General features: G+C 41.3%; 2 protein-coding genes across 3 annotated transcripts in view; both read left to right on the top strand.

Annotated features, from left to right (window-relative positions):
* Positions 1-7,962: 7,962 nt before the first annotated feature.
* The window catches only part of pou2f3 (POU class 2 homeobox 3), a 28,746-nt gene continuing 11,031 nt past the window's right edge, over positions 7,963-25,677 (top strand). Inside the window, exons 1-3 of one of the 2 annotated variants that reach the window (XM_036989842.2) lie at positions 7,963-8,098; positions 20,582-20,638; positions 25,066-25,100. In XM_036989842.2, coding sequence (XP_036845737.1) covers positions 20,590-20,638; positions 25,066-25,100 — 84 coding nt within the window. In that variant the 5' untranslated portion in view covers positions 7,963-8,098; positions 20,582-20,589. Of the gene's footprint in view, positions 8,099-20,050; positions 20,205-20,581; positions 20,639-25,065; positions 25,101-25,677 lie in introns of those variants that run through there. The other variant, XM_090186082.1, reaches the window with a different exon arrangement.
* Positions 13,106-13,702, top strand: LOC149979952 (out at first protein homolog). Its single transcript, XM_090188729.1, has 2 exons — positions 13,106-13,316; positions 13,527-13,702. Exons 1-2 carry the CDS (start codon positions 13,106-13,108, stop codon positions 13,700-13,702), a joined length of 387 nt encoding a protein of 128 aa, XP_090044855.1.

Here is a 25,677-nt window from a genome sequence, read left to right as displayed (position 1 = left end):
TTTTATTTAAAAAAATATCTGAAATATCACATTTACATAAGTGTTCAGACCCTTTACTCAGTACTTTGTTTAAACACCTTTGACAGCAATTACAACATTTCAGTCTTCTTGGGTATGACGCTGCAAGCATGGCACACCTGTATTTGGGGAGTTTCTCCCATTCTTCTCTGCAGATTCTCTCAAGCTCTGTCAGGTTGGATGGGGAGCATCGCTGCGCCACTATTTTCAGGTCTCTCCAGAGATGTTAGATCGGGTTCAAGTCTGGGCTCTGGCTGGGCCCCTCAAGGACATTCAGAGACTTGTCCCGAAGCCACTCCTGCATTGTCTTAGTTTTGTGCTTAGGGTCGTTGTCCTGTTGGAAGGTGATCCTTCACCCCCAGTCTGAGGTCCTGACCGCTCTGGAGCAGATTTTCATCAAGGGACTCTATACTTTGCTCCGTTCATCTTTCCCTCGATCCTGACTAGTCTCCTAGTCCCTGCCGCTGAAAATCATCCCCATGTTTGATGCTGCCACCAACATGCATCACTGTAGGGATGATGCCAGGTATCCTCCAAACGTGACGCTTGGAATTCATGCCAAAGAGTTCAATCTTGGTTTCATCAGACCAGATAATCTTGTTGCTCATGGTCTGAGAGTCTTCGGTACCTTTTGGCAAACTCCAAGTGGGCTGTCATGTGCCTTTTACTGAGGAGTGGCTTTTGTCTGGCCACTCTACCATAACGTTCTGGTTGGTGGAGTGCTGCAGAGATGGTTGTCTTTCTGGAAGGTTCTCTCATCTCCAGAGGAACTCTAGAGCTCTGTCATACCATTGGGTTCTTGGTCACCTCTCTGACCAAAGCCCTTCTCCCCCAATTGCTCAGTTTGGGTGGGTGGCCAGCTCTAGGAAGAGTCTTTGTGGTTTCAAACTTATTTCATTTAAGAATGATGGAGGCCACTGTGTTCTTGGGGAGCTTCAATGCTGCAGAGATGTTTTGGTATCCTTCTGTGCTTCGACACAATCCTGTCTCGGAGTTCTACGGACAATTCCTTCGAGCTCATGGCTTGGTTTTTGCTCTGACGTGTACTGTCAACTGTGGGACCTTATATAAACAGGTGTGTGCCTTTTCAAATCATGTCCAATCAATTGAATCTACTACAGGTGGACTCCAATCAAGTTATAGAAACATTTCAAGGATGATCGATAGAAACAGGATGCACCTGAGCTCAATTTCGAGTCTCATTGCAAAGGGTCTGTATACTTACTGTACGTAAATAAGGTATTTTTGTTTTTAATTTTTAATACATTTGCAAAAATGTCTAAAAACCTGTTTTCACTTTGTCATTATGGGGTGCTGTGTGTAGATTGACAAGGACAAATGTTTATTTAATCCATTTTAGAATAAGGCTGTAACATAACAAAATGTGGAAAAAGTCATGGGGTCTGAACACTTTCTGAATGCACTGTACAGATAGCTCAGACTGGAACAATTGGCCTGGGTGGTCATAGTTCCAAGAGTAAACAGGATTCTAGGATTCTGTTCACAAAGGCACTGAACTCAATGAGAAGGCAAGAGCGCACTCTGCCCTTGCGGGTTCAGACTCTTTCAGAACTATGTACTGACATTGCAAAAAGTGATCAAATCTTTTCAAAATGCTAAAATCTTACAACATAGATACGTGAACATGACTGTATTCTCAACAAAGTTCATCATTGGTTCAGTATTTTCACAGATAATCCAGCATCAATGCAGAAATCAGAATAAAAGGGCTGAGTGAATGTGGTCTGGACTCATGGAGGAGGGACATTGTGCCAGAGAGGTTGTAGAATGACAGAGTTCCTGGTCTGTGGTAGAGGTACACTCCTAGTACTCTGGAAGCCCTGGGTACATGTACAGCAGTCTGTTTGTTATTGTGGTAGAAAGAACAGACAAAGATAGAACAACAAACGAAACTCCCGGACTGATCATTACCTCCAAACCAACACTCATCACCATGTCCACTCCTGTCGATCTCTTTATATGACACGGTATTATAAGCCTTGAACGGGCTCCACTCTACCTCTCAGTAGTTCAAGCATGTTGGTAGCAGCTTACAATTGGCTCATTCATCCCCCCTTCTCTCCCCTGTAACTATTCCCCAGGTCGTTGCTGTAAATGAGAATGTGTTCTCAGTCAACTTGGTAAAACAAGTGTTAAACAATATATTTTTTTTAAATAACAAATATGAGGTCAATCTGTCTGGATGGTCAAGAAAGGGCTGGGCCTTATTACTCAACTTCCTATTCCCCTCTGACAGAAACAGACAGTTATGAGCTGTGTTGGGATCCAATGTGAGCTGGCAGTAATCTGAGGATGGAGAAACAAAACGTGTGTGTGTGTGTGTATGCACATGCATGCCTACTCACATTCCAAGACCTTTCTGGTCTTAGGTTCAGGCCTTGTCTTCTGAAGAGAGTGGGGTGAGGGGGCAACGGTGGGAGGGAGGCAGGGAGTAGACAGACTAACCCTCCCCTGCTATGCTTGTTCGTCTCAACCTCTGAGGAAAAGTATATTTGTATAGACTCCGCCGAGTCTGCGACACGCGGTAGAAACATGAGATCACTGAGCACGAATGAAAAACCCTGATGTCAGCAGAGATTCTGGTGAGAGTATAGTCACCATAAAGGATCCGTTACAGCGATAAGATGCTACAGTTTGTTCCTTTTGTATAATGGAAAAATGTGATCTTGGCCAATCGAAACATGGATTAATTCAAATCATTATGAAGTAACACAGATGAATGTCCTCAATGACAATAGAACAGAAATGTATCTTTTGACTTGAAAACCCAGTGGCGTTGTTTCTGATCCAGCCCCGAACCTTTCGGTGTTAATTTTTTCTTCCATAACCACACATCAATGCAGTATTAAACAGATACAGACAAAATGATATGACAAAAATAAACTATACACTATACTGCACTAGGCAGTAGCATGCACTGCAAGAAGCTCCTGGAGAGACGCATGGCTTGCTGTGATTGGTCGAGATTTCACAATGCAGTGGACCACACATTTTTCTTGATCCCTCCGGTACTGGTTAGACGTCAACGTCATCACTCAACAAAATGCCTTTCCCCTCAGTCAGAGCCTGCACAGAGAAAATATGAATATTTTGAACTTCTTCTGAAAGAGTGGCAAAAAAAGCAAGCAGGTTGAGGAAACAGTGAATGAGGTGGAGAGGGCAGAACAGCCAGAAACTCAAAGTGCAGCAACAGCAGGTTTGTGGAAGGTTGGTAGTAGTTAGCCTCCCTCAGCATAAGGGTTGGCTAATGCTAATAAGTGAGCGTTAGCGATCAGCATCGTTAATCTATTTGGTGTCTGAGAGTTAATTAGCAGTATATTAAGTGAATGGGTAAGCTAAAGATGTTGATATAAGTCATGATATTAGGAAAAGTGTTTCCAGCGAGTGTATTTGATGGGTTTCATTTCTGTAGCTAGCTTGGCTGGCTAGCCACTTTGGTATCTACTGGCAGGCTAGCTAGCTGAGACCGAAGAGATGAGAACGTTTTTCTGACTGAAGCACATCTTCTGACAGTGACACAGTGCCCCCGTGTGGACGGAAGCTGAACTTTACTACACCATTATATTTAACCCTGTTTAAAATTAGCAATGATGAGGTGGTAGAACTGACTAAATTAAATTTATCATAGAGGTCTTATAACCTATTCCATTGTACAGGTAAACATGTTTGGCTCATGTCTGATATTTTCATTTAGGCTATGTAACTATTTGTAGAAATATATATATATATATATATATATATATATATATATATATATATATATATATATATATATATAAATGTAACTGCCCATTTATTAAATTGGTGAAATAATTTGATTGCGCTTTTGCTTTGTTAGTCTTTTTAGTCACTCAGCTACTTACTTTTTCTATTGTTGTTGCATTGTTGAGTGGTTCACCTACAAGTGAGCATTTCATTGCACTGTGTACTCCATGTATATTATGTGTTTATTGTCCATTGCTCGTGTTTCTTGGCCCAAGCAAGTCTCTTCTTCTTATGGTGTCCTTTAGTAGGGGTTTCTTTGCAGCAATTCGACCATGAAGGCCTGATTCATGCAGTCTCCTAAACAGTTGATGTTGAGATGTGTCTGTTACTTGAACTCTGTGAAGCATTTATTTGGCCTTCAATTTCTGAGGCTGGTATCTCTAATGAACTTCTCCTCTGTAGGAACGGTAACCTCATGAGAGCAAGTTTCATCATAGTGCTTGATGCTTTTTGGCGACTTCACTTGAAGAAACTTTCAAAGTTCTTGAATTTTTCCGGATTGACTGACCTTCATGTCTTAAAGTAATGATGGACTGACGTTTCTCTTTGCTTATTTGAGCTGTTCTTGCCATAATATGGACTCAGTCTTTTACCAAATAGGGCTATCTCTGTATACCACCCCTAACTTGTCACAACACAACTGATTGGCTCAAAAGCATTAAGAAGGAAATACATTCCAGAAATGAACTTTTAACAAGGCACACTTGTTAATTGAAATGCATTCCAGCTGACTACCTCATGAAGCTGGTTGAGAGAATGCCAAGAGGGTGCAAAGCTGTCATCAAGGCAAAGGGTGGATTATTTGTTTAGCACTTTTTTGGTTACTGCATGATTCCATATGTGTTATTTGATAGTGTTGATATCTTCACTATTATTAGACAATGTAGAAAATAGTTGTTGTTTTTTAAACCATTGTTGTGGAAGAATCAGAATTTGTTGGTAACATATGTAAGATGTTTTATATTCATCAAATGTGTGTAAATTACTTCTCATCAAGAATGTTATTTTTGTATAATACTGTGGCAGGGTTTGCAGTATCTGTTCTATGTCAAGACTAAGTTGCATGGTCCGCAGAGAGGGGAGAGGTCAACGTATCATCATGTGTAAACATATCTCTTGGCTCCACAATGTCTGTGTGCCAGTCAGTGTGTCTCTGTGATCTTGTCAAGATAGGATTGGTTGTATTTAGAATTGGTTGTATCTAAATGACAATTTGATATATGCCTGTTGATATGGAGGGTTGGTTTATGGTTCTGGGGTTTGAGAAAGGAGACAAAGCTGAACGATTTATTATGCCGATGCTGTCTTATCCTGTGTGTGTGTCTTTGCTATAAAGGACCTCATTTGAAATGTGGAAGGGGCTCTCAGAGAATTCATGGTTAGACACTGAATTTCCTGAGAGTCACAGGATTGTGATAGAGCTCATATAATTAAAATATTTACTTTGATAACTAACTCTGACTTGTGTTGTGGTTTGCTCCCATGACTTGGTAAATATAAGAAATTTCCACGACACCATGGAATGAGAAGGTTTGTAAACTTTTGTCTGGTACTGTATAGAAAGTGTAATATTGGAATTCAAACTCTAAATTTAATACATTTTCAACTCTATATCTGACTTGGTACCATGTGTAACCATGTGTGTGAGGTGTACACTTTTGTTTCAATGTACTTTTGTTTAAGACTATCAGGAAACAGTCTCTGTGACCCTGATTTAGTCCACTTAAGTAATGAAGTTGTGTGTCCTCAAATGCTATGTAATCTAAACATCTCACATTAGCTTGTAGAACTGACGAAATGAAATTAATCATAGAGGTCTTATAACTTATTCCATTCAACAGTTACATTTTTTTGGTTCATGTCTCTTTATATTCATATAGGTTAGGGGCTATGTAGCTTCTTATTTGTCATGTTTGGAGTTGTGTTGTTACCTGCCTATGTTGCATCGAAATGAGTCAAACATGTATTCTACAATCAAAATTGACTGCAGTGTAAATATTGTCTCATTTACATTGTTACGTTTAAATTGATGGTCCCTAACTAGCCAGTGGAGCACTTAGAACAGCAGCAGCCAGGGGCAAATGTTAAGAGAAAGGATGATTTAAGGGACCCAGACACAGGCCCCAAAAAATGTATGCTATCCCAGTATCGCCTTGACCATTTTGGATTGCAAAACTAAAGAAACACACCAGACAAGACATAGAGACAGCAACAGAAGAATAGGATATGATGAGACACCAGAAGAACAAAACAGGCCATAACAGAAGAGGATAGACAAAGGAGAGAGTATCAAACAAGAATCTGAGATGCAACAGACAAGACACATAGAAAGTGACAGAAGAGGGCAGATGGAGAGAGAACAGATGTGGGTTGAGCACACAGTAGACTGTATCACTTTAAGCTGCGCTATATAATCTAATTCGTTTTGTTTTTTTGCACAAATTGTAAGAGGTGAAATACAGGCAGTGAAAAAGTAAAATATGGTTTACAAAGAATTTGCAGGTGAGGTGAAAAAGCCTGTGAAATGACTATTCAAAAAAATTACTACAGGGCCTCCCGAGTGCATCGTAGTGCTAGTGGCATCACTACAGATCCTGGTTCGATACCGGGTTGAGGCAGCGTACTATTGGCCCAGTGTCGTCCGGGTGAGGGGAGGGTTTGACCGGCCAGGATGTCCTTGTCCCATCGCGCTCTAGCGACTCCTGTGGTGGGCGGGTGCATGCATGCTGACACGGTCGCAGGGGTACGGTGTTTCCTCCGTTGTTACATTGGTGCAGCTGGCTTCTGGGTTAAGCAAGCATTGTGTCAAGAAGCAGTGCAGCTTGGCAGGGTCGTGTTTCGGAGGACGTGTGGCTCTCTTGTTAAAGGTTCATGTAGGCAAAACTATGCTCTGAACTTGAAACCAACATGTTTAGAGTAGGCTGCCTGATTTCCTCAAGCTTAGTTTACATTAAGTTGCTGTTAAACATGTGTAATAACACTGTAATTACAAAACATGTCTTACCAAATCATACCAATTTAATGTTTTTTTTGGGGGGGGGGCAGATTTAAGTTGACCTCTCCTTTGCTTGGCATGATCTGTGTCCTAGAAATGTTTGGTCAAGCTCCATAATTACTTTCCCTACACTTAGGATAACAATTGGGCAATTTGGTCTAAGAACAGATCATTCATTGGGGTATTTGATTAGAATAGAATAGAATACTTTCAGCATGCCCATGATTGATGGATTTACTGAAATGTATTATTGTGCAAACTATTCTATTGGATCTGTTAGTTAATTTGTTATGTAACATATCGTGTCCTTGTCGCCTCTCGGGGAGTATTGTTTGTGGAATTATATTTTTGTAAGTTTTGGGAGCCCGCAATTGTCACCTATATGCTTTCAGCGCACTTGCTTGGCTACACAATCACATTGCTCCGACCAAACGTCACGCCCACGAACATTTCTTATATGATACGTGCTATCTGGGATCCTTGGGACGTCCCTATCCTAAACCCTAACCTTAACCCATAACCTAAGTTTAACCATAACCCTTACCTAACCCTAACCTCAACCATTTAAAATGCTGCTTCAATGGAGTAGGGATGTCCCAATTGGATTCTGGACAGCACGGACATTTCTCTTGTAGCTAACGAATAAGCATTGGAAGAATTCAGTTTGAGTCGTCAGGCAAACAACTCACTGAGCGCAGTAGCAATCACTGCTTCGTCTGTGAAGTCGTGACAGGGACGGGATCGTAAACTCAAAAGAGGACCTCAACTTTTCATCAACCAAGATTATGCGCAACAACTTTATCTTCACATATACTTCAGAAACGCTACAATGTATCATAATATAGAACGTACTAGATTGGCTACACAAGGGTAGCCCATCCACATTTGCAGAGATTTAATAACAGTGATTTCAATCTGTGGATCATAGATTGAATTTCAATGCAGCCTTTTCGGTCCGGAACTTTTCGTTTACTTGAAAAAATTTGCGACCGATTTCACGATTATTTACACCTATGGTAGTCGACAGATTTTTTTAAATAGTTAAACTTCACATTTTCAATGAGTTTGGGAATGTATGCGAGGGAGATATCGGCAGTGGCACCAGTTCTGATTTCTCTAATAGTGGTAAATCTTTTTGGGTCGCTTGGGATTTGTTCAGAATAAAAAATACAAGTGCGTTTAAGTGATGGCCAAATTGCAGAGGAGATTTTGGTGGCAGATAGCGAGAAGGATTCCATAACAGTCGAGTTCAAGCAAGGAGATGGTACTCATATTACTGCAGTATTTGATTTCAAACGGGTGAGTGAACTCAATATTTTAAAATGTAAATATTTCCAACAATTTCAAAAAACTGTAATATGCTGCATATTATGTTACTACCAATGAACAACCACACATACACTATTACATTACTATTATATATATACCCTGGAAATTATATTATAATTGCCTATCCATTTTCTATAGACCTATATCTATTTATCTATATGCTGCTTTATTGCATACAGTATGTATAAAGACAAATATTTTCACATGAAATAGCTAAGAAAAACAGTTCTCTTGGACAGACTTGAAATTCTATCCTAATTGTTATTGTCTGTTAACATAGACGCATATATTTTTTTTAGGATTGACCATTATTACAATCAAATGTATTTTATAAAGCCCTTTTTACGATAGCAGTTGTCACAAAGTGCTATACAGATACCCAACCTAAAACCCTAAAGAGCAAGCAATGCAGATGTACAAACACAGTGGCTAGGAAAAACTCCCTAGAAAGGCAGGAACCTACCAAAAAACCTAGAGAGGAACTAGTCCTCTTCTGGCTGTGCCAGGTGAAGATTATAAGAGTACGGCCATTTAGGCCAGATCGTTCTTCAAGGCATTTAAACATTCATAGATGACCAGCAGGGTTAAATAATAACCACAGTGGTTATAGAGGGTGCCACAGTTTAACATCGTAGGAGTAAATATCAGTTGGCTTTTCAGAGGTGAGCATTTAGAGGTCGAGACAGCAGGTCAGAGAGAGAGAGAGAAAGTCGAAACAGCATGTCCAGGACAAAGTACCACGTCCAGTGAAAAATGTCAGTGTTCCATAATTGACAGACACGAGTCATCAGGCCAGAAACAGCAGGTCCGGGAACAAGGTTTTCCATAGCCGCACAAAAAGCAGCAGAACTGGATCGGCGGCACAACCGGGTGGACTAGGGACAGCCAGGAGCCGTCAGGCCAGGTGGCGCCGAGGCATGGTCGTAGGGGAGACAGAGAGAGAGAGAGAGACACCCAGGAGCATTCAAGGGAGCATGCCTAAGATCACACAGGACACCAGATAGAACAGGGGAATTTGAGATCACACATCGCACCAGATAGGACAGACTGACCCTAGCCCCCTGGCACATAGGCTGTTGCAGCATAGATACTGGGGACTAAGGTGTTTTTCAACAAGGATATGTGGTGAACTATTCCTGATATTACCCTGGCTAAGGAACTCCCTTCAGTGGCCCAGGATATCCTGATATTACACACATTTAAAATCGTATTGACGTGAAGAGCAATCAAGAAGTCATAAAATTGTTGTCCCCCACTGGCTCTACTCAGACTGTTGAAAAACTGTCTTAAAGTCCCAGTGGGCTTTTCTGGTTACAGTTAACAGGCACACGCTGCAGGGGAGCAGCACATATTTTCTTCTGTCTGGATCAATTCAATTTAGATGGCAGCCCTCCCTCCATACATGTGCTTCAGGTCTACTCCTGTCGGAATTACGCAGATTTATGGAAAGTTGGAATCGGTCTGATGGCAAGCTGCCAGACTGGAGTAACTGTACAGACAGGAGAGCCAGTTCATCTTGTAAAGGCAACTCTTGAAAAGGTGCGTTGCATAAAAGGAAGGGGTTATTTATCTTCCTATGGTGTGTCATGGAGGTAAAGAAAGGGGGAAGAGTCTAACTAGAAAAGAACATCAATATTATGCAATAAGTAACTGCACTGTGCAAGCTTCAGATAATCCAATATTTACCAATGGTTGAAAATTACAGATGCATTGTGGGGATTCTTTTTCAAGTCCTATTTGCGTCTTTGTTGTTTGTTTCTGGTTCCTCCCCCTATGTCTGCGTATAAAAAGGTGATTAAATTTTTTGGCAACCGAAAATACTCCTGCCTTTCAGACCTTAATGTCAATACCATGACATTTGCTATCACAGACTGGAACATGTTCCGGGATTCTTCCGATGACATTGAGGAATACACCACATCAGTCACTGGCTTTATCAATAAGTGCATCGAGGACGTCGTCCCCACAGTGACTGTACGTACATACCCCAACCAGATGCCATGGATTACAGGCAACATTAGCACTGAGCTAAAGGGTAGAGCTGCCGCTTTCAAGGTGCGGGACTCTAACCTGGAAGCTTACAAGAAATCCTGCTATGCCCTGCGACAAACCATCAAACAGGCAAAGCATCAATACAGGGCTTAGATTGAATCATACTACACCGGCTCCGACGCTCATCTTATGTGGCAGGGCTTGCAAACTATTACAGACTACAAAGGGAAGCACAGCCACGAGCTGCCCAGGGACGAAAGCCTACCAGATGAGCTAAATCACTTCTATGCTCGCTTCGATGCACGCAATACTGAGGCATGCATGAGCGCATCAGCTGTTCCGGACGACTGTGTGATCACACTCTCCGTAGCCGACGTGAGTAAGACCTTTAAACAGGTCAACATACACAAGGCTGCGATGGATTACCAGGACGTGTGATCCGGGCATTTTCATACCGCCCAAACAGATCCACAGATGATGCAATCTCTATTGCACTCCACACTGCCCTTTCCCACCTGGACAAAAGGAACATTTAGGTGATAATGCTATTAATTGACTACAGCTCAGCGTTCAACACCATAGTACCCTCAAAGCTCATCACTAAGCTAAGGGTCCTGGGACTAAACACCTCCCTCTGCAACTGGATCCTGGACTTCCTGACGGGCCACCCCCAGGTGGTGAGGGTACGTAGCAACATATCTGCCACGCTGATCCTCAACACTGGAGCTCCCCAGGGGTGCGTGCTCAGTCCCCTCCTGTACTCCCTGTTCACCCACGTCTGCATGACCAGGCATGACTCCAACACCATCATTAAGTTTGCAGACAACACAACAGTGGTAGGCCTGATCACCAACAACAACGAGACAGCCGCTAGGGAGGAGGTCAGAGACCTGGCCGGGTGGTGCCAGAATAACAACCTATCCCTCAACGTAACCAAGACTAAGGAGATGATTGTGGACTACAGGAAAAGGAGGACCGAGCACACCCCCATTCTCATCGACGGGGCTGTAGTGGAGCATGTTGAGAGCTTCAAGTTCCTTGGTGTCCACATCAACAACAAGCTAGAATAATCCAAACACATCAAGACAGTCGTGAAGAGGGCACGACAAAACCTATTTCCCCTCAGTAAACTAAAAAGATTTGGCATGGGTCCTGAGATCCTCAAAAGGTTCTACAGCTGCAACATCGAGAGCATGGTTGCATCACTGCCTGGAATGGCAATTGCTCGGCCTCTGACCGCAAGGCACTACAGAGGGTAGTGCGTACGGCCCAGTGCATCACTGGGGCTAAGCTGCCTGCCATCCAAGACCTCACACCAAGCGGTGTCAGAGGAAGGCCCTAAAAAATGTCAAAGACCCCAGCCACCCCAGTCATAGACTGTTTTCTCTACTACCGCATGGCAAGCGGTACCGGAGTGCCAAGTCTAGGACAAAAAGGCCTAGACCACAGTTTTTACCCTCAAGCCATAAGACTATTTGCATTGTGTGCCCCCCCCAACCCCTCTTTTTACGCTGCTGCTACTCTCTGTTTATCATATATAAATAGTCACTTTAACTATACATTCATGTACATACTACCTCAATTGGGCCGACCAACCAGTGCTCCCGCACATTGGCTAACCAGGCTATATGCATTGTGTCCCACCACCCACCACCAGCCAACCCCTCTTTGACGCTACTGCTACTCTCTTTTCATCATGGAATTAGCCGTGTAACCATGTGGAATGAATGTGTCGCAAATAGACATCCATGAGTCAAAGTGCAGTGGGCCGGATTCAAACTCATGACGACTCTGACATATGTGTGGCGGGGTCAGTGGCTGCAAACACTGGACCACATAGGCACTGATGAAACCAATCATTTATTTTGCCTAGTGCTTGCCTTCAACAAATCATAAAACAATTGATAAAAAAAAAAAAATCCAGAATGAAAAATACAAATATGTAAATGAATAATAATCCAGATAAGAATTAATACGAGACGTGCTATAGCCTTCATAAGGTATAAAGTAGGTACGGTGTGTGTAACAGTATAACTTTAATCCGTCCCCTCACCCCGACCTTGGCGCGAACCAGGGACGCTCTGCACACATCAACAGTCACCCTCGAAGCATCGTTACCCATCGCTCCACACGTGTGCAGAGCGTCCTTGGTTTGAAGAGCAAGGGGAACCACTACTTTAAGGTCTCAGAGCAAGCGACGTCACCGATTGAAACGCCACTAGCGCGCACCACCGCTAACTAGCTAGCCATTTCACATCGGCTACACTCACCGCCCTTTTGACCTCCTCCTCTTTCCGCAGTGATCCGGGTCAACAGCATCAATGTAACCGTATAGACTTTACGCCCGTCCCCTCGCCCTGACCTGGGCGCGAAACAGGGACGCTCTGCACACGTCAATAGTCACCCTCGAAGCATCGTTACCCATCGCTCCACAAAAGCCGCGGCCCTTGCAGAGCAAGGGGAACCGCTACTTCAAGGTCTCAGAGCAAGTGACGTCACTGATTGAAACGCCACTAGCGCGCACCACCGCTAACTAGCTAGCCATTTCACACCGGCTACATGTGCATTGTATACAAACACCGCTTCCAGTTGCCCCTCGGCACCGAATCTAAATATTTCTTCATATATATTCAAATCCTCCTGCTGCAGGACTATTTTCCTCCTGCGACGAAAGGGGTCAAATTAAGATCCGACATCTGTTGCGCTAGTTTCCCTGACACAGATTAAGCCTCATCCTGGACTTTCAATAAAGTATCTTCGTTGAGCATGTTTCTTCGTCGAGGACTACCAACCCATCATGTAAAAATGTAATTGTAGTAGGCCATTCAAATGTTCCTTACTGCACAATGTTATCTGAATTGTACATTTTTCTTTCTTTCTTTTTTACATTTACCACCAATCTGTTTGAACCCTAACATAAAGGTTGTGGAGCTTACTTCCATTGGTCAATGTATTACACTAGCACTACTAGTCCTTCTTTATAATATGGAGCTGTTCTGTGTTGGGATTCTACAGAGGAACCCCAACTTGGTCCGCAGGGCAGAGGAGAGGTGTGGGGTGGAACACCTCCACATGGACATGGTGGTGAACATGAGTCGTGCAGGGCACCTCAACACACTCATCCACAATGTGTGTAAGGAGGCACACGAGGGGTTTTATACCCAGACAGTCGACACCAAGCATTGGCTGGATAAAGGTAAATTTGGCTTCCATTCAGATGCTCTATAAGTGTTTGGGTGTTTAAAGAAAGGAACCTCTTCATTCTATCTATCATAGCTTTCATTTCCATTGTGTTGCATAAGGAGGCCATTGAATTTGAGCCCCTACCCCTGCCCCAAACAGCAGACGCCCCTGGTCTGCAGCGATGCCCCTCCACTCTGGATCTGTGACAGCCCTGTGTCTGCAGTTATTGCCTTGCGTCTGGAGTGGCTCCCCTGCCTGCTCAAATACTGCCACAGCCGGTTGGACGTAGCTGGAAGGGCCAACCCCTATAAGTGTGGCATCAGGAGCTGCAGCAAGGGCTACCGCTTCGACTACTACGTCCCCCATAGAAAGCTCTGCCCATGGGACGAGGAGACCTAAAGCAGCCTGTTTGGCTCCTGGTTCTTTCCTAGAAGGTGTTTAGCCTACATTGCATGTATAGACTGAGCAAGTCAGGGAATTCACGTACAGTTGAAGTTGGAGGTTTACATACACCTTAGCCAAATACATTTCAACTCAGTTTTTCAGAATTCCTGACATTTCATTCTTGTAAAGATTCCCAGTCTTAGGTCAGTTAGGATCACCACTTTATTTTAAGAATGTTAAAATACAGAACAATAATGGAGAGAATGATTTATTTCAGCTTTTATTTCTTTCATCACATTCCAATGGGTCAGTCGTGTACATACACTCAATTAGTATTTGGTAGCATTGCCTTTAAATTGTTTAACTTGGGTCAAACGTTTCGGGTAGCCTTCCACGAGTTTCCCACAATAAGTTGGGTGAATTTTGGCCCATTCCTCCTGACAGAGCTGGTGTAACTGAGTCAGGTTTGTAGGCCTCCATGCTTTTTCAGTTCTGGACACAAATGTTCTATAGGATTGAGGTCAGGGCTTTGTGAAGGCCACTCCAATACCTTGACTTTGTTGTCCTTAAGCCATTTTGCCACAACTTTAGAAGTATGCTTGGGGTCATTGTCCATTTGGAAGACCCTTTTGCGACCAAGCTTTAACTTCCTGACTGATGTCTTGAGATGTTGCTTCAATATATTAACATAATTGTCCTGCCTCATGATGCCATCTATTTTGTGAAGTGCACCAGTCCCTCCTTTAGCAAAGAACCCCCACAACATGATGCTGCCACCCCCGTGCTTCACGGTTGGGATGGTGTTCCTCGGCTTGCAAAGCCTCCCCCTTTTTCCTCCAAACATAACGACGGTCATTATGGCCAAATAGTTATATATATTTTTTCATCATACCTGAGGACATTTCTCCAAAAAGTACAATCTTTGTCCCCATGTGCAGTTGCAAACCGTAGTCTGGCTTTTTTATGGCAATTTTGGAGCATTGGCTTCTTCCTTGCTGAGCGACCTTTCAGGTTATGTCGATATAGGACTCGTTTTGCTGTGGATATACAGTAGATACTTGTACCTGTTTCCTCCAGCATCTTCACAAGGTCCTTTGCTGTTGTTCTGCGATTGATTCGCACTTTTCGCACCAAAGTACGTTCATCTGTAGGAGACAGAACATGGTATGATGGCTGCGTGGTCCCATGGTGTTTATACTGGCGTACTATTGTTTGTACAGATGGCCGTGGTACCTTCAGGCCTTTGGAAATTGCTCCCAAGGATGAACCAGACTTGTGGTCTACAATTCTTAGGTAATATCTTTTGATTTTCCCATGATGTCAATCAAAGAGGCACTGAGTTTGAAGGTAGGCCTTGAAATACATCCACAGGTACACCTCCAATTGACTCAAATGATGTCTATAAGCTTATCAGAAGCTTCTAAAGCCATGACATCATTTTCGGGAATTTTCCAAGCTGTTTAAAGGCACAGTCAACTTAGTGTATGTAAACCTCTGACCCACTGGAATTGTGATACAGTGAATTATAAGTGAAATAATCTGTCTGTAAACAATTGTTGGAAAAATTACTTGTGTCATGCACAAAGTAGATGTCCTAAACGACTTGCCAAAACTATAGTTTGTTTACAAGAAATTTGTGGAGTGGTTTAAAAACTAGTTTTAATGACTCCAACCGTAGTGTATGTAAACTTCCAACTTCCAACTGTATGTGGCCTTAGAGTGAAGGAACAGACCTGCCTATTGCCGACATAAGTCTAACCGTGGAGTTAGACATTTTTCATTTACACAATTTCTTGTTGTGGGACAGAGCAGTGTCTCTTGACTTACCACCAAGGTGTTTGGATTCAACCAGACAGTAGAGCATGTACTTTAATCGTAGAGCTATACAGGAGCCTAACGGGAACAAAGAGAGTAGGGTTGGGCAATTTTATGATATTATTGTATACCCGTGACTTGATTCTTGAGTAGCTTACCATGAGATTTAACAAGGGGAAATCAACAATATGAGATTGTATATCACCCAACCTAGAAGAAAGTGCCAATCCTAGCATGGATGAATGTTTTGACCAAAGATGGTGGATAAATTAATATGTCTTACTGAGGCAGTTTACCGTTGGAAAAAAATGGTCAAGGTTCCTGTCTATGTAAGTGTGTGTTCCCTCTCTCACGTGAGCATGCTTTCCTGCGTGAAGCCAGTGGTTCTGGTCTACTTGTTGTCCTCTCCCCGCTCTCCCCACCCGCCCGACCAGAACATTTTTGCCAGTGAGATGTCTCTCCTCCGGGGCACCCCCCCCTGTGGGTCAGGGGCAATAAGTAGAGTAGCCCCACCCGACCTGAAAAAATGAGGGAGTGGGGTGTCTCATTTTCTCTACTGTCTCTATTTTGACTTGGTGCCATCTGTTAAAGTACTGTTCAGTGCCACCTAAGGGTGAGACTGTGAATGGTGGATCTGCTCAGAGAAAACAGAAAACACTCTTTTTATATAACACTTTGTTTTTACTTAACTGATGCAGTTTTAATTTAATTTAGGGATATTCTGTTAAAAAAAACTAGGATATTGAAACAATCCAGTGTGTAACCAATATCCACACATTCTTAACTTGAACTATACTCTCTTCGACTGTCCCCATAGCAGAACACTTTTTAGTTCCAGGTAGAATCGTTTTGGGTTGCGTGTAGAACCCTCTATAGAAAGGGTTCTACATGGAACCCCAAAAGGTTTCTATTTGGAACAGAAAAGGGTTATTCAAAAGGTACTGCTATGGGGACAGCCAAATAACTATTTTAGGTTCTAGATAGCACCTTTTTTTCTGAGTGTAGGGACCAATATTTGTCTGGCTGGGAGGCTTTTGCCATTGCTGTCAAATGCATCAGCATGTAGCCTAATCTCTGCCTTGCAACTTCAAATGCAGAAACGGACTTAAGTCGGGTTTATATTATAGGTATAAGGAATAAAGTAGAGTTCACAGATTAACTGTGAGTACTGTTCTCTCATATTCGTGGTGGTATGAGATATTCATCAGGCAGCTTACATGTGGGAACCTTTCACATCCATTTTTAAGCCTTTTATATCCCTCTTTGATCAACAATATTTTCTCAGGTTTACCATCTTGTTGTGATAGACTGAAGAAAGAAACTAGTGGACTGAACTTTCTGTCATCCTTATTGTGTCATCCTTATATGTCCGAAGTGCCAGTGATTAAGCTTGTGCTGGATATTGCTGTTCCACATGTTTTTATTACATTATGCTAATTATAGTCCATCTATCTCTCTGAGGGATTAGATTTTACAAACAAAAGTTACCTAATGCATACACACAGTAACAAAACATGAAACTTTATTTTTGAAATATGTAAACCATTGGAATATGGTAAGTGCCTTTAACTTTTCACTGTGTTATTTGTTTTAAAGTAATTCTATGGTTTAAAATGTTTTATGAAAAAAAAATATGCAGTTGAAGCTCACAATGTTTTCTAAAAGTGTGTCTAACTTTGACAAATTAAAATCCTAAATTGTCTTCATGGGTATCATATTGCAAAGCTCATTAGATTTGTGGGTATATAAACATCATAATGCGCCTAAAACCATGCTTTGGAAAACACTCCCGTCTTCCATCACTTCTTCATGGTGAAGATGCTGGTGCTTCCACACATTTGGGGTTCCTGAGTTAAATAAGCAATTAAAACCTCCCATCATTCTTAAGGTCATGTACAAAAATACCATGGCTAGATGAAGAGATCTCAGTGACTTTAAAATAGTAGTCTAATGTGTGTCTCAGTCACCAACACAATTGAACACTTATGGCAGATTCTCGAGCGGTGTCTGAGACATAGTGTTTTCTACCGCCATCAACAAAACACCAAATTATGGAGTTTGTTTTGGAAGAATGGTGTTGCGTCCCTCCAATAGAGTTCCAGACACTTATAGAATCTATGCCAAGGCGCATTGAAGCTGTTCTGGTGGCTCATGGTGGCCCAACACCCTATTGAGACACTTTATGTTGGCTTTTCCTTTATTTTGGCAGTTACCTGTATGTTCCATCCATATAATGCACAAACATCCATTGTGGAGTTTGCCTGCCCTCTGGTGATGACTGGACTGAAGGTTGCCTGACTAAATACATTTCGGAGAGTTAACAGCTATATAATAGCTTTAGCCTGTAGCTCAGTTAAATATAAACTATGCTGTTAAACTGACTTAAACAAACATTTAATATCTAGCAGTTTGATTAAAAACACCATTTGACCAGATTTGCCTACAACCACATTTAGTGGTCCACATATATAAGTCATTTTGTGGGGGAAAACTAATTCTGATTGGCTGGGCCTGGCTCCCCAGTGGGTGGGTCGGGCTCCCAAGTGCACTCCCAGGCCCACCCATGGCTGCGCCAGTGGTGTAAAACTACTTAGGTTGTTTTTTGGGGGTACATGTACTTTACTTTACTATTATTATATTTGACTACTTTTACCTTTACCTTGAAAATATTGTACTTTTTACTCCGTACATTGTCCATGACACCCAAAAGTACTCGTTATATTTTGAATGCTAAGCAGGACATGAACATTTTAGTTTTTGTAGGCTCAGGCTGGTCACTGGAGCCGGAGCGCGCTGCTTAGACAAGCACTGAGAAAACTAGGAAGAATACTGATGATACATACTGTAGGCAAGTCGTTTTTTATTATTTTCCCCAAACTATAGCCCTAACCTTAACCACTTGTAATTAATGCCTAAACTGTAAACCTTTGAGTTGTTTCTGTTTTAGCCCTGTAACCACATAAAATGAATGCATCAAAAATAGACATCTGTGAGTCAAAGGGCAGTGGGCTGAATTCAAACCTATGCCGACTCTGACCTATGTGTGGCAGGGTCAGTGGCTGTAAAAACTGGACCACATAGGCACTGAGGAAACCAATCATTTATTCTGCCTAGTGCTTGCCTCCAGGACCTCCACATCCAGTTTCATCACGTGCGGGATCGTCTGCTACCAGCCACCCGGACAGCTAATGAAAAGCACCATTTGACCAGATTTACATTTTGTGGTGCACATATAGAAAAATGAATTTCTTCCCCTCCCCAGTGGGTGGGCCTATGCTCTCCCAGGCCCACCCATGGCAGTGCCCCTTCCCAGTCATGTGAAATCCATAGATTAGGACCTAATTAATTTATTTAAATTGACTGATTTCCTTATATCAACTGTAACTCGGTAAAATCGCTGAAATTGTTGCATGTTGCGTACTGTCTACCTGTGCCCTAAAAACGTACTTCCTGTTTCCTAACAATATTGTTGTTTGATCAGTGTCTATGAACTTGATGTGGACAACAATAATATATTAGCCTAAATAATACATTTTGCATCACTTGTCTTTCTATCATAGACTCACGGTTTTACTTTTCAATCGTAATTATAGGGTGTTCCGAAATAGGCTTTTATTTATTTATTTATTTTATTTTGGAATTTACCATAAATGGTAAATTCACCTATGGTATGTGCATACGCATGTGTGTGTTTGTCTTTCTGTAGGAACAAAGTGTGAAGGAGCGTATCCAATGGCATGAAAGACAGTTGAAGATGCTGTTTCAACAAGCCAACCAAAGAGAGGAGTAAATCAGCTGTTTACTCAGTCATCTGTGCCATTCTCCCTCTGGACATAAATCTTATCTTTATGTGTCTTAAGTTTGATCAACTTCATTTGCATAAAGGTCTTTGTGTCCCATGCCTTCTTTTCTTTATGCTTAGATGTCATTCAGGCAGACAGACCTATGGTTGTTGCATCATCTTTTCTTTATGTTTTGATGTCATTCAGGCAGACAGACCTGAGGTTGTTGCATTTCAAAACATGCTAGCACAACATTTTGTAGTGAATAGAAACAGATGAGAATACACTTGAACCAAACCTGTCATCATGGTTTATACATTAATAAAATGTTATACATGCTTATGAATTGTAATGCTAGTAACACATGTTTATAAATATTTACAAAAAATGAAATATAATGTATTGATTATTTAATAAAGCAGATTCATGAAAGATACTAGAATGTATTGTCCCCATTTTGGCGGTCTGCCCATTTTGTCTGCCCAATGGTAGATTTCAATCTTGTTCCACAGTAAAAAAAAAAACTATGATGTAAAGCTTATTATTCTCTCCACAAATTGTCCTGATTTGATGCTAAGTTATTATCGCAACATGATGTCCGCTTATTCATCTCTTTATACAAACACATACACTGAAAAGCAACTTTTCTAAGTTCGCAGTCAACCCATTGTTGTTTTATGCAAAAAAAAAACGAGACTGGATAGGACACACCGAGAGACTTATGCAAATGACTCTCTATCTGCCTGTGTGGGGTACTGAAAAAGGTGCATTTTCCTCCACTAACCCACTTAGGTAAATGCAGATGACCACTAGTAGATATTATACATTTCCATCCCAATACCAGCATCTTTTTAGAGACAAAAGGGACATATTCACATAGTGCTATCTAAACCAGTGAGTGGAACAATTGTTAAATCCAGGTAAGTAATTTATATATATTTTTTTAAATAAAACATTTATAAATTACCTGTTCACATTTTAAATTCTTATATTCAATGTAATATAAAGTAAAAAATGTCAAGCCATTTCACCATGCTTTGTGAGTGTCTGTTGACTTGATCCATTTGGTTTTGACTGAGTTCAGATAGGGAGGAGAGCTGGAACAACTGTGCTGAATACTGAATGGGGATACCCTCCAACTTATGAATATTATAACAGCAATCACATGTGGGAGAAAATTTGAAAGTACGCCACATTAGAATAACCTCAATATCATTTTACTGGTAGAGCTGAGTGCTGCATTGTCCCAGCGAAGTTACAGTCCTTTAGGAAAATCAGCAGTATTTATCATTTACAGATATTAAGATGAGCACAGACGGAGTGGAACACTCAGAGGCTCACCATGAACAAGCAGGTAAGGATGTTTCACCTTTCAATGTCTACTTTTAATTTCTCAGTTTGTCGTTATCTCTTGTCAGGCATATCAGAAAAAATTATGATGACATATATCTTGGAAAATTATGTTTACTTTTCTCCTCCATCACACCTGCTAAATGTATTTCTTGGTGATAGTGGTGTTAAAAACAAAATAAACTTACAGAAAGACATTTCTGCTTATTCTTATGTTAAGATTACCCTACAAACATTTAATTTCAACATTTCTTTATTTGATAGCTTTTAGTAGCACAATATGATTTTGTTATTATTTATTACTTTTTAATTACATAATATCTCTGAGGAATCATTGTGTGCTTAATATCCCTGGATCTGTGGTACATACTTACATACAGATTTGTACTGAAAAATAAGCAAATTTTGCTTTTTTAATATAAATGATTAACTGAAACACACACATTTACTGAAACAGAACACCCCCAATAACAATGAATATTATTCACTAATTGTTGACAGTAAATGTTTTAGTGTGTGTGATTTTCTTACTCAAATGTTGTCATGGATTTTGGATGCAAGAGTACGTGGAGCCTCCAGGCTGAGAATGAACGTTTTACATTGCTATGGTGGTTTATTATTTCGGAAAACCTTATTTTGGAAGTTATGGTGTGTCTGGACATTTGTTTTGATAGCTATAGGCTGTATTTATCAATAACAGTGTAAATGTGTCTCAACATTTCTTGTACAGTCCGTTGCTGATAAGTGGGCCATTAGGGTGTGTTGATTACCACAGTGTGAATAGTGAATTACTATTTCTCTGTATAATCTTTCTGATTGAAAGTACTTTATCAACAGCCAACATCTCCCCCCAACAACAACTGGAATAAGTGTTTCTGAAAGTGTTTCTAAAATTGGATGTGTTGATTCTGTTAGTTGGCGGCTCTACCAGGATGTAATGTGTCAAGCTGTTTGCAGAGAAGTTGTCACAGCCCCAGGCGACATGGACGAGGTGGTAAAATACAGAACAAACTAAATGAAAATGTGGAACTTGGATTCAGATAGACCAGCATAGTGTATGGAAGTTTTATTTTTTTTACAAAATCTGACAAAATAGGCTTTTAAAGTTCCATCATGCATTTGCCTCAGCTATCATTCAAGCAAATCACTGTAAAACATACAACTTGGAAAAAGTCCAAATACGTTACATGTCCAAATTGGCTGGACTTAAAATTGGGAGAATTTGAAAACATTCTGAATAAAACCTTTGGCAAATGTAGGAATTAATGTTAGTATAACTTTCCTGCCCCAGAGTTGAGTAAACTTGAAGTCAGTCCAGCAGCAGCTGGGTGCCTTAAACTTTTATGTTGAATCAACTTCACCTCAAAGGATCCTACTAACGATCACACCAGATATGATTTCATATAATCTAGCACTAATGGCCACAACACTATACAAGACCGTCAGGTCAGAGAGGAAATTATCACAATAATTTTACCCTGATAGCAATGATATCATGCATCTTTTCACACAGCTTGCTGTGTTATTTTTCAACACCATTTAACCAAAATTAAACTAACAACTTGACTCCCTAATTGAAAAGTGAATGAAAGGTCTGCATAAAATATAGGTCAGAAAAGAGAGTTCTGTACATGTTCCCAAGTGGCACAGCGGTCTAAGGCACTGCATCTCAGTGCTAGGCCACAACTGACCGTGATTGGGAGTCCCATTGGGCGGTACACAATTGGCCCAGTGTCGTCTGGGTTTAGCTGTGGTAGGCCGTCATTGTAAATAAGAATTTGTTCTTAACTGACTTGCCTAGGTAAATTAAGGTTACATTTTAAAAAATGTCCCTTTGAGAAGATGTCCCCTAAGCTAATTGATATTGTATGATATATTACAACCTTTATCTTTTGATGACATTCTTTCCCGAAACTGAATTAAGAGTCTATTTGCTGAGTTATCAATATATTTTTAATGTATAATTACAATGATTAATTGCAGAAAATGGCTTTTCAGATAACGCTCTCAGAGGTGCATTTGATTTCCATAGCAGTGTATCCTGGATGGAAGGTGTTGACATGACTCAGAAACTGGCAGTCCCATGGCATGATCCGTTCAGTTTAGACTGAAAACCTGTCTGAGTAGTCATCAAGAGCATGCAACCAGACAGACTATTCTGAGTGTCAACTCCTTCCATCATCTAGAATATGCTGCTGTGCAAATCAAATGCACTTTTGAAAGCACTATCCAGAGAGCCACTAAAGGTTTATGGTCTCTTCGGGATACGGGTTAGAATAATGCAGGCAGTGGCCTGGGCTGGTCTAAGGGTCTAAAGGGCCTTACACACTTCACACAAATAGAGCGATGGAGCGCCATGTACGGTCCGTAAAAAAATTATATCCACACAAAAGTACATAGAACTACATGAAATAAAAAACCCTAGCCTGTCTCCTGACCCTTTATACCAACGTGACAGAATAATCGGCCATTAAGGAAGACAGCGGGAATGGCCCGTCTGACGATGGTGCTACCGGTCCGTCCAGCGCCGCCTCAACTTTGGCAGCTGCAGCTGGGCCGTCCGACGTTGCCACAACGGGTCCGTCCGATGATGCAACTTCAGCAGCTGCAACTGGCCCGTCCGACGCCGCCACAACCGGTCCGTCTGATGCCACTGCTACTGGTCTGTCCGATGACGCAACTTCAGCAGCTGCAACTGGCCCGTCCGACGCTGCCACAACCGGTCCGTCTGATGCCACTGCTACTGGTCCATCCGACGATCCCACAACTTCGGCAGCTTCATCAGGTCCTGAACGACCCGCACTGCATTCCTGTGATCATCCTTGAGGCCGGTGTCATTGCGCTGCTAGTGCAGCGCATCAGCGGGGGTACTGTCACGGATCCCTCCTGAACTTTCATTACGCACACCTGACCACTATTCCCAGTGATGAATAATTGTACAAGTGTGTCCTTGGTTTACCATTGTCCTGTCGATTATTGTTACAATGTCTGTTGGTTATTTATTCGAGGTACTCCTTGCTCTTTTGTTTGGGTTTCAACCCTGTGTTTTGTATAGTGTTTGTTTGGTCTTCGTCCCCGTGCCTTTACGTGACACGCAGTAATTTGGGTAAATAAAAACCCCTATTACGCATTCCTGCGTCTGTCTCCCGATCCTTCATACCGACGTCACACTTGGCCTAATTTGTTTAGAAGTGAACCATTATCAACCATGGTACTGTATATTACGGGAAACAAAATCAGAAGACACTTTTTATCAAAGCTTTTAGAATTACAAGGGAATTAATTGTTGCGAAGTTGCGAAGGGACCGAATGCAGAACGTGATCAACTCCAGTCTTCCGATGTTAAAATGAGATTGAACTGACATAAGGGGACATGGATGCTGCCAGACAATTCTGTATAATACGATAGTACAATAATAATAATACAGTATACATAGTGTTCAAAGTTTTGTTCTATCCTGTGTTGCCAATGCTATCCCAGTTCCATTATAGTTCTGGGTTTAGAGTTAGTCAATGTGTGTAGTGCACCTGGGGGTCTGTAAACATTACCATGGAAAGGCCTGAAAAGGTTGTCAAGGCTACGCAGCTGATTTGCATGGCACCATCATTTCCATACTGGAAGTTTGGCCTGGGGGTGGGGGGGGTGGGGGGGAGATTTCCATACTGTGGGTCGAGCAGGCACATCACTCGCCGCAAACTCCCAGAGGTCCTATTTGAAATTCAAATGAGGGAAGATTACCTGACACAGTAGACCTTTGAACTCTCTGTCTCGTATGGCATCGTTGTGTTGTAGGGAGGGTGCCAGTATCTTAAAAGGGTTAATGTGATCATAACCTTTGTAATCATTCACTCCATATGGTGGTGAATCATCCATATGGCTGTGTTGGATTTTTTTACACTATAGCCCTGATGAGGATATATATGGTCAGTGCCAAGAAACTGTTGAAATAAACTACATCTTGTGTATTTTTATCCTACAAATTGAGGACACACTTCTGAGGCACAAGGGCTTCTCAGTTTCAGTGGGCATGGCGTCTCGATATGTGGTTTTAACACTTTTGTGAAATAAAATGCATGAACTATTTATAAACTATTACATCATTTGTAAACATGTATTAACAATTAAAAGTATTATGAGCATTACAATTTATAATAATTTATCAAATGTATGGTAATTTAGCAACTATTTATATATATTTACAAGCATTTATAACTTATTCATGAAAGTTATTATAAAGTGTTAGCAATTTGCCTATTATTGAATTTATCTTAATTATCAAAAATCATCCATAATGTTATCCAGAGCGCTACTTCAGGTGTAGGCCTATTCTAATAAACAGAAAACCACAATGTGGCCATAATATTCTTGGGGATAGGTATGACGTTGTAATTTATGACTGTTTAATCATTTATATTTACTTTCTCCTGCAGACAATGAACAAAATGGAATTGACTTCACCAGACAAGTGAGTATAGAAAGCACATGTCATTTTAACTTCAGATGATCCATAAGTGGGAATTAATTGAACTGTGAGCAACTTTTAAAAAAAAATAAAAAAAATGTAATCTTTATTTAATTAGGCAAGTCAGTTAAGAACAAATTCTTAGAGAGTTCATAGTAGGACATTACAGGAAAACTATGTTAATCATTTATTTTATATTTAAAAAATATATATTTTTACTTCATACCACATGGGCTCCCTTGTGGCACAGCGGTCTAACGTGCTGCATCACAGTGCTAGAGGCGTCCCTACAGACCCTGGTTCAATTGCAGGATGTGTCACAACCGGCCGTGATTGGGAGTCCCATAGGGCGGCACACAATTGGCCCGGTGACGTCCGGTTTAGGGTATGGCCGGGGGTAGGCCGTCATTGTAAATAAGATTGGTCTTGTACATGTAACAGAAATATTGATTGTGATTGTCAATACTGAAGGTACTCTAGTCTGTGAAAATCATGTAATAAGAGCATCTAGTGTCATATTACATGAACTCAATACCACTTATTGTAAGTGTGCTGGACAGTTCCACTAAGATCATGACAT

This window comes from Oncorhynchus mykiss, chromosome 10, assembly GCF_057628025.1.
Source record: "Oncorhynchus mykiss isolate SJ-2025 chromosome 10, ASM5762802v1, whole genome shotgun sequence".
In the NCBI taxonomy this organism is placed as follows: Eukaryota; Metazoa; Chordata; class Actinopteri; order Salmoniformes; family Salmonidae; genus Oncorhynchus; species Oncorhynchus mykiss.
The sequence above is the reverse complement of the archived record's forward strand: the minus strand, read 5'-3'. Positions and strand labels throughout refer to the sequence as shown.